This window comes from Octodon degus, unplaced genomic scaffold, assembly GCF_000260255.1.
Source record: "Octodon degus isolate 3935 unplaced genomic scaffold, OctDeg1.0 scaffold00084, whole genome shotgun sequence".
Lineage (NCBI taxonomy): Eukaryota > Metazoa > Chordata > Mammalia > Rodentia > Octodontidae > Octodon > Octodon degus.
In genome coordinates this window covers 1707521-1723412 of record NW_004524660.1, presented here as the reverse complement: position 1 = coordinate 1723412, position 15892 = coordinate 1707521, and the positions used below count along the sequence as shown (strand labels likewise).

At 45.2% G+C, this 15892-nt stretch overlaps 1 protein-coding gene across 3 annotated transcripts in view; it reads left to right on the top strand.

Moving 5' to 3' along the window:
• Nucleotides 1–4643: 4643 nt before the first annotated feature.
• Ahcyl1 (adenosylhomocysteinase like 1) overlaps nt 4644–15892 on the top strand; it is a 41511-nt gene continuing 30262 nt past the window's right edge. The window contains exon 1 of one of the 3 annotated variants that reach the window (XM_004636904.2): nt 4644–5135. In XM_004636904.2, coding sequence (XP_004636961.1) covers nt 5016–5135 — 120 coding nt within the window. In that variant the 5' untranslated portion in view covers nt 4644–5015. The remainder of the gene's footprint in view (nt 5136–15892) is intronic. The other 2 variants (XM_004636905.3, XM_023721675.1) reach the window with 2 other exon arrangements.

Genomic DNA, 15892 nt, shown 5'->3' with positions numbered 1-15892 from the left:
GTGGCCACATGTGCGTCTGGTTTGTTTCAGTTGCGCGTATGGTCTCAAGTTACATCCACTTACCTATTAAAGTCTCTAGTTTATCTTTCTTGATGTCTGAGTAGTACTCCATTGTGTTAAAAAAAAAAAAAACCCATCTTTTTTATCCATTCCTCAGTGGGCATTTGGGTTGCTTCCAGGATTTAGCTATTACAAATTATTTTGCTATAAATACGGGTACACATATATCACTGTGGTATGAGGTTTTAATTCTTCTGGGAAGATACCCAGAAGGGAAATAGCTAGGTCAATGGGATCTCTAATTCTTGTATTTCTAAGAAATCCCCACCCTGATTTCCACAGTCGTTGCACCAGTCCTCACTCCCACCAACAGTGGAGAAGGGTTTCTTTTTCCCCATAGTCCTAGCAACATTTGTTATGGTTGTTTTTTTGATGGTAGCCATTCTTTCTAGGGTGAGATGGAATATCAGTGTTATTTTCATTTGCATCTCTTGAATGACAAATAATGTTGAACATTTTTTCGTGTGTTCATTTGCTATTTGTATTTCTTCATCTGAGAAGTGTGTATTCATCTCCGATGCCAATTTTTGGAGTAGGTCTTTCAATTTGGGGGGCCTGACTTTTTTCAATTCTTTATATGTTGTAGATAGAAGTCCTTTGTCAGAGAGATGACTGGCTGTAACTTTTCCTACTGTGTAGGTTGTCTTTTCACTTTGTTGGCAATTTCTTTTGTTGTGCAAAAGCATATTCATAAGGTGAGATCACATTTTTTTGATTATTGCATTTCTCATGTGATCTGGGTTTTGTTCATAAATTCTCTGCCTACATCTATGTCTTCAAGATTTATAGCAATTTTCTGTAAGCACCTGCCTAGGCAAGTGCAAGGATCCAGATTCGGTCTCCGTGCCAGATTCAATATCGTGCTGGCTCTGGAATGCAGGGCACATCGTGCCGGCCACCATAACCGGGCATGGTGGCACACGCCTGTAATCCCAGCACTGGGGAAGCTGAGACACGAAGATCACTCTAAGTACAAGCTGGGTAGTGAGACCCTATGCCAATTAATTAATTAAATTTTAAAAGATTTATCTCTATTTTCTCTCCCAGTATGTTTAGTGTTTCTGTTTTAATATTTAGATCTTTAATCCATGTTAACTTTAGTTTAGTGCACGGTGACAGACATGGGTCTGGATTTACTCTTGAGCATGTGCAGAGCCTGTTTTACAGCACCATTTATTAGGCTATCTTTCTTCCACTGAACACATTTGGCTCCTTTGTCAAGATAAGGTAGCTTTGTGTGTTTATAGTTGTGTCTGCATCTATTCTGTTCTACTGGTCCTCAGGTCTCTTATTTTTTCAATACCATGCTGATTTTGTCAACAGTAGCTTTGTAGTATAATTTCAAGGCAGGAATTATAATACCCCCTGACTTTTCTTTGTTGCTCATTATGGCTCTTGCTATTCTAGGTCTCTTCTGGTTCCACATGAATTTTAGGAATGTTTTCTCTAGATCTGTGAGGTAAGCTAGTGGTATTTTGATTAGGATTGCATTAAATCCATATAATTATAGTTTTGGGAATAGGGTCATTTTCCCTGTGTTGGCTCTTCCTATCCAGGAGCAAGGGATGTCGTTCTATTTTCTTTTTCTTTTCTTTTTTTTTTTTTTTCTTGGAACCGGGGATTGAACTCAGGCCCTTGCACTTACCAGGGAAGCGCTTATTCCACTGAGCCATCTCCCCGGCCCCTGTCTTTCCATTTTCTGATGTCCTCCTTCATCTCCTTTTCTAGGGTACTATAATTTTCACTGTACAGATCTTTTACATCCTTTGCTAGATTGATTCCTACATATTTCTCTTCTTTAGATCTACTGTGACGGGTGTGATGACTGTATATTTCCCAAGAATAAACAAATGAGTTTTCAGGATAGATATTTGGGTGGAAAAAGAGTAGATTTAATTAACCAGACCAAGCCAACAGGTGAAGGCTCTGGCCTACAACATTCCTGGTGACAGTATCCCCCTTGTCTCTACCCCTGGGCCATTTCTTTCTACAGCAAGACCCCCTCTGGACTCCAGAACCTTTGAGAACATAGCACTACCATACACAGCAGGTATTCCTGATCTCGAGTTCCTACTCTTTGTAAACACTGAGTTCTGAATTGTTGGCTCATGTGTGTGTGAATTACGCTCTTCAGGAGAGGTGACCTTACCAGTAGAGACACTGTAAGGGGCTTGGGTAGCTAAAAATCATTTAATGCATTCATGAGCAGCAGCCTCCTTAGTGGGGCCATGTAAAGGCACCTTCAGGTTGGACAAGCTGGGCACATGGCAGTTCCCATGAATGCCATGTCGTTGCACTCCCTGGCTAAGTGACCTCTAGTCCATATGTGGCAGGGGATAGCAGTCACCCATGTCTTCCTCAGTGGCCAGTTTGCAAGAACACCCGGCCCTGATCTACAGGGAGCCACCGAGGCCTCTGTCTTCCCCACCAGGGAGAGGGGCTACCCTTCTTGCTTTCATCTGAGCATCTTCAACTCCCCTGGTGCCCCTCTCTCTTCACTCTGGCTGGCACACACGGAAGTGAAGTCTGGCCCACTGACCTCTGTCTTGGCCCACATTGCTAAATCAGTGTCTTTCTGTCTTTTATCCAGCTCTGTTACCATCATTCTCAGTGAGAGGAGCACCATGGGCCTGGTTTTCAGGCAACCCTTCATTTCTGATTCCAGAGGAACAGAAGAGAAAAGCTCACCACCTGTGCCAAAATGCACCAAGAACCGGGGACTGAGAGTCAAAGCACTTAGGTGATGGAAGTTCAAACATTCAAATCCAAGAGACAGGTGTATCTGCGCCTTCTAAAAATAATGGTAACACTTACTATCTCCCTTGTTTTGCTGTTCAAGGGATGTGGAGTTTTCGCCTCCATTCCAACAATCTCCGTCATTAGCACAGAACAGGCTGCTCTGATCCCTGGGCTCTGAGCACAGTTCCAGTAAAATCACAAGGAGGAAGTCATCAAAGATCCCTGCTGGCCCAGGTTTCTGGCCCCCAGGTGGGACATGGAGACAAAGAGTTGTCTGGCATCTTGTGAAAGAATCTGGTATTCTGATCTCTATCTCTCTGCCCCATGTGCCACAGGAATGCCCAACAGGAAAGTCTGCTCAAGTGCTCAGAGGAGACAATTCTAACAGCTCAAAACAAGGATCTGCAGAGTATGCGCCCTTCTGGGCCCTCTTGAAGCACAAGGCTTCATAAAGCTAAGTACTTGGAACATTGGAACATGGGTTTCTTCAACAAAGACTTCTGGGGTCCCAAAGTGACAATCTCACACCCTCCTGAACTTTGGACAAAATTCAGTGGGGGGAGAATATCAGTACAAACCACAACTTCTTTCTTGATGAGATTGACTCAAAGTTTGTGGGTTCCGTTATAAAATGGTGGGCTTAGAGATGAATTTAGGCAAAAGGCACCAGGGAAGACCTGACTTGCTCAGCATGTAGAGAAGAATCTGGTTTCTCTTAGCCCACTGGGGTTGGAGGGGCAGAGGAACTGGAGGGAGCTAGCTGGGCAATGGACTAGGGAGTGGGGTGGGGTGGGGTGGCCGTTGAGAAATCCCAGGGTGGCGAGACAGTCAAAATAACTCTTTGGAACATTTCAAAAATGTGATTTTTAAATTGCTTTCTGTGTGATGTAACCTCTCCCCTGTGATCCACAAACCTCCATTAAAAGTTCTGCTGCATGTTACTGCCTCGTTTTGTGGTTGAGAGAAGGGGTGAGCTTATAGCAGGGACTAAAGAAATACTCACAAGACCAGAATAGTGAATAAAATTCCAGATGAAGCAGAAACGTAGAGTCAGAGGTGACAGTGAAAATCTAAGTCCTCCCACCCCCGCAATTCACAGATATCCTAGGGATGGCATCGGACTTTCCACAGGATGCAGGGACTGGAGTCAATGTCATTTCACTCAAAGGACAAGCTACCTGAGCTGACATGTGGCTGCAAACGGGCTTGCCCTCTTCAGTGTAAGCCTTACAGAATATAAGCTGGGTCACACGCACCGTTGCAGTCCGGGGTCTTAGCACAGACCCTGCACAAGGTAGGATGCACGAACTGTGAGCCCCCCAAGGAATGCCCTGGATGCTGCCGGGGGTTGGCAGAAGTTAACGCCTAAAGGGCGCCGGGAGCTGGAGAGCCAATGGAGCAGGGCTTCGTGCTGCACCTCTGGCTCTCAGCCCTCTGACCCACCAGTCCTCTGAAAGTAAGCAGGGAAGGCCCATAAGGAGGCAGTGCTGGAGGCCACAAAGCCTAAGGCAGAAACCACACTACTCTGGATCTGTTTTGCCCTCCTCACCCCCCTTGGGACAGAGACAGTGCGTGGGATTTTTCCTGGGAACGGCTATAGGACGTGTCGCGTGGAACTCTGTGGTCTTTGCTCTCAAGGATCCTTCTAACGCCCATCTGAGGCCTCGCAGAAAACTCAGTAGCCCAAATCCCTTCAGTTCCCCGGCATGCTTGCAGAAACCATCGCTGCTCACAGGGTAGATGGCGCCACCTGGTGTCGCAAAGGACACAGCTCACCCTTCCTTATCCGCGAGCGTAAAGAGGAAGGGCTCTTGCGGCCCCGCCCAACGTGGTGACGTCATGATAGCGCGCCGTTTCTCTCCGCCTCTTCCCCCCCCATCCTTGAACGTGCCAGTACTTGACGTGGCGTCACCGCCCTCTACCCGTACCTTGCGTGCGTGTTTGCGTGCAGCGGAGGTGGCGGCGCGGGCAGGTCGGAGCTGCGCGCTGTCGCTTCTGGTGCTTAGGTGGACGCTGCTTGCTGTCCGGCGGTCTTGGGCTATCAAGCAGACAAGGCTCCGGCCCGAGCACCTCAGAGTCTCACGCAGCTCGGCACAGAGCCTGGCGAGAGGGCGGGCAAGCGCGAGTCGGAGGGCGCCGCGCGGGCAGGCGGGCGGACGCCCGGGAGGGAGAGAGGCGGGGGCGGCGGGTCAGCCGCTGGCCTGGCCGGCCGCGGGATGTCGATGCCTGACGCGATGCCGCTGCCCGGGGTCGACGAGGAGCTGAAACAGGCCAAGGAGATCGAGGACGCCGGGAAGTACTCCTTCATGGCCACCGTCACCAAGGCGCCCAAGAAGGTGCGGGGACTGTGGGTGGCGGCGGGGCGCGGGGCTCCAGTCTCGTGCAAGGGGCGCGAGCCAGCCCTCCCGGGCCCGGGCTGTTCAGGACTTCAGGGGCTAGGGCTTGGGGTGATCAAGGACGATAAAGTGGCGGGTGAGCGGCCCCCGGCCTATCCCGAGCTAAAGGGGACCCCCCCACACACACACACACACCTCGCTTTTCTTTGTCCCTCGGCTCCAGTTCTCCGGGATCTTGTTAAAAGGGCCCGAGTTCTCCGACAGGGCCAGGCCCTAAATTTGTGGCTGCCTTTTCCTGGAGGAACGGCCTTGAAGGCATGGGGGGGGGGGGGGTGAGCCAACTCATCTAACCGTGTGACCTGCCCCAGGGATGAGAGAGTACAGAAAATCTCTCCTTAGGGTGATTGGGTAAATCTGACAGAGCTGCTTTGGAAGCAGTGACCGTTTTATCCCCAACTGCATAGTACCTTAGAGGCAAAGAGAAGAAAGAATGCGTGAAACCAGCTCTTTTATGCAGGTGGACAATATAAGATTGAAAAGCAAACTGATTTGCACCAAAGGTCTTGCGGTTGTTTCGATGTAAGAAATGGGCAGGTTGGGATTGGTGACAGCAGACACCATCATGGATGGAGGTCGATCCTAGAATCATGTGAATAAATCATATTCCTTCAGAAAGGAGCTTGGGTGGGTTGGAGGGGTGGGTGGTAGGGAACGATTGCTCATTCTTCACTGTACTTATTAAGACAGAAAAAGTTTCCTGTATTGTGCTGTGGGTTGAGCTCAAAGGACAACCTTCTAATTCTCTTGGAAATGGTAACCTCTGGAGATTTTTAACTTGCCCTCTGAGCAGTAGAATTGGGATCCTACCACTTTCTGATCATTTACTGCCAACTGCCCACATTTTGACTTTCCACATACCTGGCACCGTGAGTTCACAGTAGGCCAGAGAAAGTTTGCAAAGAAGTGACCTTTCTAAACCCAGTGAGAACAAGTATTTTCCTCCTTTACAAAGACAGTGTTTCAAAACTATCTTTGCCTGCATTGTGTAGTGGGATTCAGGGACTGTAAACTGAACAAAACAAGCTTGGCAAGAATAGTTCCCATCCTTGGAGCTCCAACTAGTTAAGCTGTTTTAAGTAGAAGAGATGGCGGTTTTCTTTAGGGCAACTGATCTAACACTCCAGAAATCAAATGCAAGACTGAAAAGGCAAGTCATCATTGTGTGCTCTAGTCTGTTTTCTCACAAAATTAAGATTTCCACCAACGATTGTGGAAGATGCCTTGGCCCTGAGGAGTCTTGTTGACCTTATTTTTAGTGCTCTTGGTTCATCTGCCTGCTTTGTGAAGGTAGCAACCATTTGTGATCTTTACTGTTATTTGGAGAAAGTTACAGTCCTTATAAGCAGAATGTTTAAGCGTAGTACGTCCAATGAGATGGGGGGGGGAACCCTTAGAGCCTAATTCTCCCAACTCTTCCTCTCTCATTACCCCATCTTCTTTTGTCTAGGTGCATCAGAGTATTGGGCTTCTTTATTGTTACTTGACTTTTAGTAAGCCTGTATTCTTTGAAATGCCAGAACGAATAAGGTAGTCTATATGGTAGATCATGAACTCCCAGAAAGGCAAGGACCCTCATGTACTGTTGTATTTATTGTGTCTCACTCACATGTCTTGCATGTATGTAACTTAGTATTCAAATATTAATTGCACATCTGGCTAATCAGTAACTGAGATATCTGAGTGGCCACCTACCAGGAATCAATGCCCCTTTTTCCCTCTTCTCAGGACAATTGATAATGTGCAACATTGTGAGGCCAAGTGCTAATGACTTAAGAATTCATAGTCCATTACCTTAAAGAAGCAGGTCTCTGCCATGAGTGTGGAAGATCCTGTTGTAAGTTTCCACTTTCTGGTAGATTTACCCCCATGTCATTAATCTTTGTTCTTTGTGCGCTTTATTGTGTAGCATTTACGTAGCACTTGTACTGAAGTGCTTTAGGATGACTAATTATCCTTCCCTAGTGACGATAAAAGGCATTTATTTAGTTAATGGGTCATTTGAGACTAGTCAAGGTCACATGCAAATGTTAGATAATCTCTTTTTCAAAGTTTCAGTTGAACTGGACATTATGACTTAGGTCACTCCTGTACCTCTGCCCTAGGTTGATAATGTGAGAAAGCATGGGGAAAGTAAGGAGAAAAAACCTAGCTTGGCATGGAACAGAATGGTGTGAGAAAAAGGCCTCTTCAGATGGTACAGTCCTTTACCTATGAGGATTCCAGCCTGGCTGTAGCCTGTGTAATCCTTGGATCATTCCAATCTCGGAGGCCTCTCAGGAATAGAAGACTGTCCTGGTGCCAGAGGATATAGGTTATCTCAGGGTGACCTTAATGGTCCTCAGTCAGATCATATCCTACTGTAACTTCCTGGTCATCCTTATTCCCTCTGTTTGCCTTGAGGTAGAGCAGCTACCCATCAAATGAAAGCATAGATAACTGAATTCAACTATAATCATGACCCAGTTCAATTTCATATGCCCTTGGGGTCCACCACAGTGCATGTGTGTAATAGAACTTATTGGTTTAATTCAAGGCTTGAAATACCTGGCTTGAAGCTGGCTAAAGTGGTGCCCCTTAAGCAAACTGTACCTCAGCTTCCTCATTGACAAAGTAAGTTCCTGTTGTTTGAAAAAGGTGCAGATAGGAAGTAAAAATGCAAAAGTATTTTTTAAAACTTTTTTTTTTTTTTTTAATTAAAGAGTAGGACAGTTTGTTGGGAAAGGGAATGGAGGCTAGCTTCTGAGAGACAGGGGAGTCACAAATGGATTTCCAGTAAGCGCACCTCTAAAGGGAAGATTGTGTGGCAGGTACGTGGGTAAAAATCATGATAATCCATTGATATATTTTAGGGGTGCTATGAAACAAAATTAAACTCTTCCCTCCTCCCAAGTATCTTGGTGGGACCTCCAGGATGATATAGAGGAAATACTAGATATCGGGTACACTGAGTTTGTGTTCTTCAGAGCCAAAAAATGAATTCTAAGGAGCAACAGAGGTTAAGAATAAGAATATTTATTGGGAAAAGGAATGGAAAATGGGGCTTGTGGGTTAGCTCAGTTGCTTAAAGCACCTGCTTAGGCAAAATCAATCAGGCGCAGGGGTTCAATCCCCAGCTCCATATCCGCACCAGACTTGCCCTTAAGGCAGCCTGAGCCTGCCCAAAAAAAAAAAAAAAAAAAGTGTAGGAATAGCTCCTGAGAGACAGGAAGGGTGCTGAATGGGTTGCCCTGTTTTCTTTTATAAATAAGTATTTGAGGTAGTTACAACAGACATAAGTACAACGTATAAATAAGGAATCAAAACTATAGAAATTAGGGGAAAAATATTAGCCTTGCAGGCTCAAATAGTTGATGAAATTAGTTGTCTCAGGCAACCATACACACGCAAGCAACCAGAGCGTGAAGGGGCTCACGTCCAGTTTTCCTAGGAGGCGTTGGAAACAGTGCATGCCAGTGCTTCAGGAAGACAGTGTTTCCTGACAAAATCTAGGTTTTTCATGAGACTGTGGATTAGACAAAGTGTGATTCACGTGATAAGATTTGTTCACAACTTAATGGTGATTTTAGATGATGTGCGTAGGAAAACTTGACGTGAAACAAGAAGTTTTTGCAAGGGCACGGGGACATTATAAACTGAAGAAGATCCGCGTAATGTTGGTGGTTATTGGTTAAATCAAGTAGTCATTCCCACAGTCATTGGGTATTTATCCTACTTTTTCTGCTACTCTGTGGTGGTAACTGTCCTTGAAATTTAGAAGTTAACATTGTATCAGATTCATTGTTTTTAATGGAGTAAAACCAAACTGGGACTTGTTGATGAAACCTCCTGCAAAAGACGTGTTTCTCCAGAGTGCCTATCTCAGAACCTTGTCTGTTTTCTGAACTTCTGAGGATGTGGGGGAGGACTTTGCCCCTAGGCACTGCATCTAGAAGTTCTTAATCAGACCTTTACCCTGGAAAGAAGAAGAAAACAGTAAAAGAAACTACCTTAGTCATGGGATATACCTTACCTGATTAAAGGATGTAGACCACCAAATTATTTTAAGTATTAGGAAGCACACAGCAAGCAGACCCCCAATGAGTGCAGCCTAGTTGTTAATTTGATAGCAGAAGTAGAGGATGCTCCTTGTTTCCTGGAGTTATCTGAGGTTAAATCCATGGTGGTATTTTACAGAATTTACTCCAGTACTCATCAGTCGCTGAGAAGAGATTAGATAAACTGCCTGTTTCTTACCTTCTTCACCTCATTACTACCTCCTCATCTCTTTAGGACAGCAACTGTTTTGATCAGAGGTGTGAGAAGATCCTCTTGTGATGCTGGGGACCAGACCTAGGTCCTGCACGTTTGGCATCCCGCTGAACTGCATTCCAGTCCTGAAGCCTCTCTGTTTCAGATCTCCCACAGATACAGATCTCTTTTTTTTTGTTTGATTTATTTAGTTTGGAGCAAACTAGTTTCCAAATTAGTTTGTTCCATTTTCATTTACTTATTTAGATTTCAGCAGAAAAGTCTTGTCGTCTAGATCCTGTGCTGGGAAGATGACAAGTAGGACCTTTTAAGTCTTATCAGGAAAGTGCATTTGGATTCACTGTTACCCAGAACGCTTTGGAAGGTGTTGATAAGGGATGTTTTGATACAGAGAATCATGTAGATCTCTAGTTGCCCTTGACTCAGTGCATTTATTCTGCCACCTCTACCAGTTAATGATCAGATGACATGTGTTCATAGACCTGAGTTGTTTCCAGCCTGAAATCTGAGAATCTAAAACTGAAGATAAATTCTTACCACAGATTTCTTTTTACTTGTCACCACTGTCAGTGCCGGATACGTGACAAGTGGTTAGTAAAAATTTAGGTAGCATTTCTTTCACCTTTTCTAATTCTTTATTTCTTCTTGTTTGGCTGTCACATAAAGCTAGTTATGCTTCCTCTTTTTATTTTAAAAATAGTGCATAGTAGTACACTGTAAGTTAAGCCCTTGATTCTGGGAATCAAGTTTACGCTTAGTCTCCTCCGCCTAATAGCACTGAGATCGTGGACAAGTGGCTTAGCCTCTCTGGGCCTCTCCATTCTCATGCATACGATGAGGAATTATAATTTCCATACAGAGAGTGGCTGGTGCAACATAGTAAGCTCACATGAGAGCCTAACTTTGAAATATTTTTAAAGAGCCAAAATCAAGATGTCTCTGCAAGAAGATCTTTTCAACAAAAATTTTCCTAACAAAAAAGGTTGTTTTGGGGCCGGGAAGATGACTCAGTGGAGTAAGCGCTTCCTTGGTAAGCGCAAAGGCCTGAGTTCAATCCCCGGTTCCTCAAAAAAAAAAAAAAAAAAGTTGTTTTATGAAGTGCTTACCCCTGGAGAATACTGAAGTGTTTGTGTACCAGAGGTGCTTAGAAGGGGAGAGCTTAGGGCTCGTGATGGAGCGCGGTGGGCTGTAGCTCATCTTCCCAGCCCGATCCCTGTAACATGTAATACACTGCAGAACGTGGGTTCTTATCAGGCTCTGGGCTAGCCTGAGTCCAGCTTATTTCTTTGAATTGCAGTCTTTTCAGGGTTTTCCCAAACTGCAATCTTCGAATTACATGAAAAGATTTCAGAGACTCTAGAACTGCAAGTTCGTGTTCTGTGGTCACATTGCAATCCCGACCCTATGTACTCTCCCTTCCTAAGGTACTGTCTCCCTGCTAAGTGGCCTGTTCCTCATTATTTATATCGGAGTTTCTCCTGCAGAAATGTGTGCCCTTTGCTCCACAGTACTTAACAGAACTAGGTGGAGTGTCCGTGCCTTTGTTGAGACTTACGCTGGTTTCATTTTTTATTTATCTGTGTTCACTTTTCAGAAGGACTCACCCCAGTGCTTTAACCTCAGCAGTATGTAATTGTCGGCACTGCCCAACAGTATACGATGGAGTGTAATCATTTACTCCCAACTGGACACCAAGTTAAAACGTTTAATAAGCTACTGGTGAGGTAGTACTTGGAGTCCTTGGCAGAGATTGAAAAAAGAACTTTTGACAAAAGCACAAACATGCCTGCCCCCCGTTACCACACCTGTGAGGTAACCTGTAGCGCTTCCCAGGCTTACTGCCACGTTTCCCTCTGCGAGGCCGGGTCACTTCATTTTTTTTAAAGTGGACGTCCCTGGGGCCGGGGAGATGACTCAGTGGAATAAGCACTTGGCCTGGCAAGCGCAAGGGCCTGAGTTCAATCACCGGTTCCACCAAAAAATAAAAAAAATAAAGTGGACGTCCCGTGCTCAGTTAGGGGACAGAAATGAGACTGCATAAGCAGGGCTTGGAGCTGCCCACTCTTCCATGCTGTTCATCTTGGCCTGGCCCCCAGCTTAATTTTTTAGTCTGAAGAACTGCCTGGCAAGAGGATGTTCTGGTGTTTATGTCCTTCTCTTTTCTTCTTAACCTGGGAGTGGGCAGTAGCATCAGTGGAATCTGATGAAACGTGTGTGTTCCAAGTGCCAAGGGAAGCCCTAGTGCGCTGATCACAGTGTCTCTGCGGAGGCCGGTGGTGAGCTGGCGAGCAGCCTGCAGGAGACGAGTGCAGCTGTTTCTTTCACTTAGAGCTCCTGAGTAGAGATCTCCATACTGCATATTGAGCAATGACAGGATTTTAAAAGTTCCATTTTTAATAAATGCCTCCAACTCTTCTAGTACTTATTAGTTGTAATAAGGTGTACCTTTAGGGCACACACATCCATGGGCATAATGGGAATTACGTTCTGACTTACCCCCAGGTCTGGCTTGAGTTCAAATCCAAGCTTTTGGGCCATGACCTGTTTCCACTGTGGTCCCAAGAGCCTAGAACTTTAAAAAGAGACTTAGCGGGAAAGTTAGTAGGGCAGGGACTCTGATCTGCCTTTTTTGACTAGCCCCAGGAAAGTTGCTTTTGGACTCATGGTTATTACTGTGTTTTGGAGATGTAGGAGAGACATTTGTGGGGCTGTTGAGATGGCTCAGTGGTCTAAAGCACCTACTTAGAACAAGCTAAGCAAAGCACAGGGACTGCGGTTCAATCCCCAGCACCACATGCCAGCCAGCCCCGCCCCCTGGTGGGCTGAGCTGGCCACACACACATACACACACACAAAATAAATAAATGTAAAAAAAATTTTTAAAAAAGAGACATTTGTCTTGAATCTTCAAAATGCGGTCTTCTATCTCTATTTCTAACTTCAGAGGAGAGATGAATAGGCTAATTTGTGTGGAAGGAACATAATTGAAGTAGGCCTCGTTTTTTGCCTGTTTGGCAGTGCTCTTGAAGTTGCTAGATTAGAGACTCCCAGTGATTCTTAAGCTTTTTAAGTCCCAGATCCTTTTAAGAATTTCATGAACAGGACAGAGGAGGTAGCTCAGTGGTACAGCACCTGCTTGGCAAGTACAAGGTCCTGAATTTGATTCCAGATGCGGGGGGGGGGGGGGGGGGACGAATTTCATGAACAGCTGGGCATAGTGGTGCACGCCTGTAATCCCAGCACTCAAGAGACAGACAGGAGTCTCACCACAAGTTCAAGGCCAAACCTGGGCTAAATAGTGAGTTCAAGGCCAGCCTGAAGTACATAGGGAGACCCTGTCCCCCCCAAAAAAAGGAATTTCATAAACAAGAAACTTTAAGAGTATAAAAATTTACACATATTTTTAGAACAGTTGTGGGACTCCCTGAAGTTCATTTATGAGTTCTAGGTTGTAAAACACTGATTAGCATGGTTGGGCTTTTAAGCCACCGTATTTCTTTCCTTTGCCAGTTCACTGCTAAAAGATTGTTTTCAGCCTGAAGTTTGTCCTTATGGCTTGGAGCAAAGCCGAAACTATTGGCATTGTTGCCCTCCTCCTTGGGATGCTCCCCAGTGTCCCAGGAGACTCATTATAAAAGCCTTGGGGGGTTGACTTGGGAACTTCTGTGCGCTAAAACCAGCATTTTACCAACTTTGAGGCTGGGGGAGGGGTGCAGCATCTCAGCTTTGCTGCTTTTCACATGAGATGTGGGTGCTCTAAAGCTCCAGAACTGCTTCTTAGGGGCATTTTGGAATAGGAAGTTCATGTTATCGACTATCAAATTAAACAAAATAATATGTTTTCCTTTGTATCTCAAAAATAGGTTTAGTTTCAGGGTAGCATTTCCTAAACTAAGACTAAGCTGAGGATATCTGAGCCTTACTAATTGTTTGACTTCTCTAGATGATGCCTGCTGAGGTAGAGGACCCTGTTTTATGCCTATCTCGTGTGTAGTACCTGGCACAAAACATAGTTAATAAATGTTTATTGAGTATAGTATATATAATATACCTTGTGCAGGTGCAAGTTCGCTGTGATGAATGCTATCACTGTGTCTAAAATGTACCCATAAAATAAAAAGAAAAGGATTTGTAATAGTTTAGTAGTTCCTTTATAATGTTACAAATGCTGTAGAAGGTAAGGAAGGTGATTGCACTGAATATATGACCTTTAGGTTGGTAACCCAAGCACTGGCGATGGCTTTAGACAAAATGGGGCAGGTAATTTGATTTCTTGTTCTCTGCATTAGGAACATTCTGCCTGAAGTTGAAACAGGCATCCTGGTTTACACATGCTACGGATGTAGGAGCAGGACTTTTTCCTAGGGGGCTTTGGGGTTTGGGAGCCAGTGATGAGTTGAACCATTGATTTTGGAATATGTGTCGGGGCTTTGAAAGAGAATCAACAGCTCTCCCTAGCAGTGCTAAGCAAAAGTCTGCATCTTTTCATTCCACAACTTAACTGGCCTCCCTGAGCCAAAGGCTGAGCTTGATACCCCAAAGCCATCTATGCCCTCTTTGAAACACACTTTTAGAATTACACTCTTCTGGGAACCCAGCGAGTGCTTTCCTAGCCAGGAGCTCTGTTTGTAGTTTGCACTAAATTTTGTGTGTTGTTTCCTCAAACTGCGTGACTTTGGCAGGATTCAGGAGAGGAGCCCTTCAGAATTTTGCTGTTAGAGAATGAAATAAGTGCTCTGTAGAGATGGCAGATGTATGTACTTGTCCTGGTAACTAATTGATTTCCTGTTGGTGCCCAGGTGGTCCAAGCAACTTCCAATTCTGAGATTTCAGTGCCCAGTTTCTGAACACCAGGCTTCTTGGCAAGCAAGACAGGAAGATTCCCAGTGTTCATTTCTTATGGGGAGAGTAGCCCAGCTGGCTTGTCATGCTGGACTGAAATGAATTGTGAATGTTAATTATCCTGATCAATACAGTGGCCTTGGTAACAGACTTGTAGCTGCTGTAGAATCTGTTTACTTCTGGTTTGTAACAGAAAAGAGACTGAGTTGGTTGGGGACACGGTGTTCTCACTGTAATATGCTGAATTGTAAATCCAAGGAAAATGCATCCTGGAGGGTTTGACCTTACTGCACCTCTTTCTCCGGGTCTCCCAGAGGAAATGTTACTCTGGAGGTGGTTTCTGTCCTTGTTTGCCAATTGAAAACGAATTGAGGTTGGCAGAGGCTTGATTCTTACTGGATGCGGGGTCAAGGATGTTTACAGATCATAAAGAGTAGGCGAGCACCTGGCTCAGAAACCACCTAGTTCACAATTGAAAGTGCATAGTTGATAAGATTAGTTTCAGCCTCTGCATTCAGGAGCCAGAACCCCTCCTGTCTATCTGGGGAGTGTGTAGAATTCATAATTCTGCACGTTCTTTTCTGACTCCATAGGGAGGGCATTAGCTGAGTGCTGGGCATGTTTGGAATGAAGCACGCTGCCAGTTTTTACTGGTTTTGGACTAAGCTGTGATAAAAACATAATCTCTGGCTTCTTCACATAGGCTCTTCGTCATGTTCTAGCACCTTGTGGATTCATCAGATTGTCCTGGCACACGGAGCTGGTATCAGGATAGTTCTCACTTCCTTTGCATTATTTAGCTCTGTACAAGGCATACCTAACCCATTTGTTCCTGCGCTCTCTCAGCATGCGACCAAGAGCCTGATACTCAGTCTGCTTGTGTTCGCTTTTTCAAATCCTGCCTAGATTGTGTCTTAAGTCATTACCTTTATAGGATAGGGAGGGATGGACAGAAGCTTTTTCAAAGTATTCATTACTGGGCCCTAAACTAGACCTAAACCAGAAAGGGGGCAGAGGGTGGCTAAGGGTAAGGGAGCAGGCAGAGAACAGGTTGGCACCTTCGAGACAGCCTCCCCAGATAAACTTGAAAACTCCCAGACGAAGAACCACTTGTCAGTTAGCTAGCACAGCTGGCCACAGTGATCAGGCAGTCTGATACTGAGATGGGAGTGCAGCCACCACGGATGACTTAGGCTGTGAGGAACACTTACCCCTGTAGCAGAGGGCCTCAAAATAGCGTGCCTTGGCCACCTCTGCAGAGCTAGGCGTGATGGCACGTGCCTGCGATTCCAGCTCTTGCAAGGCTGAGGCAAGAGGTTTGCCTCAAGCTCCAGGCCACCTTGGGCTACATAGTGTGTTCAAGGCCAGTCTGAACTACATAACAAGGCCTTGTCTCAAAAAAAAAAAAAAAAAGCTTTTCATGGAGTCAGAGTAAGTCATGAGAAGTCATGGAGTCCTATCGTATTAACACTGGGCACCTGCTTAGTCTTAGGACCTGTGCTAGATAAACCTTTGGCATCAGAGAAGGAGAGCTTAGTTATGTTCTTGTCAGGTTATTACCTGGTTATTTTAAATCTAATGTAGTTTTTAATCATTTGGGGGATATA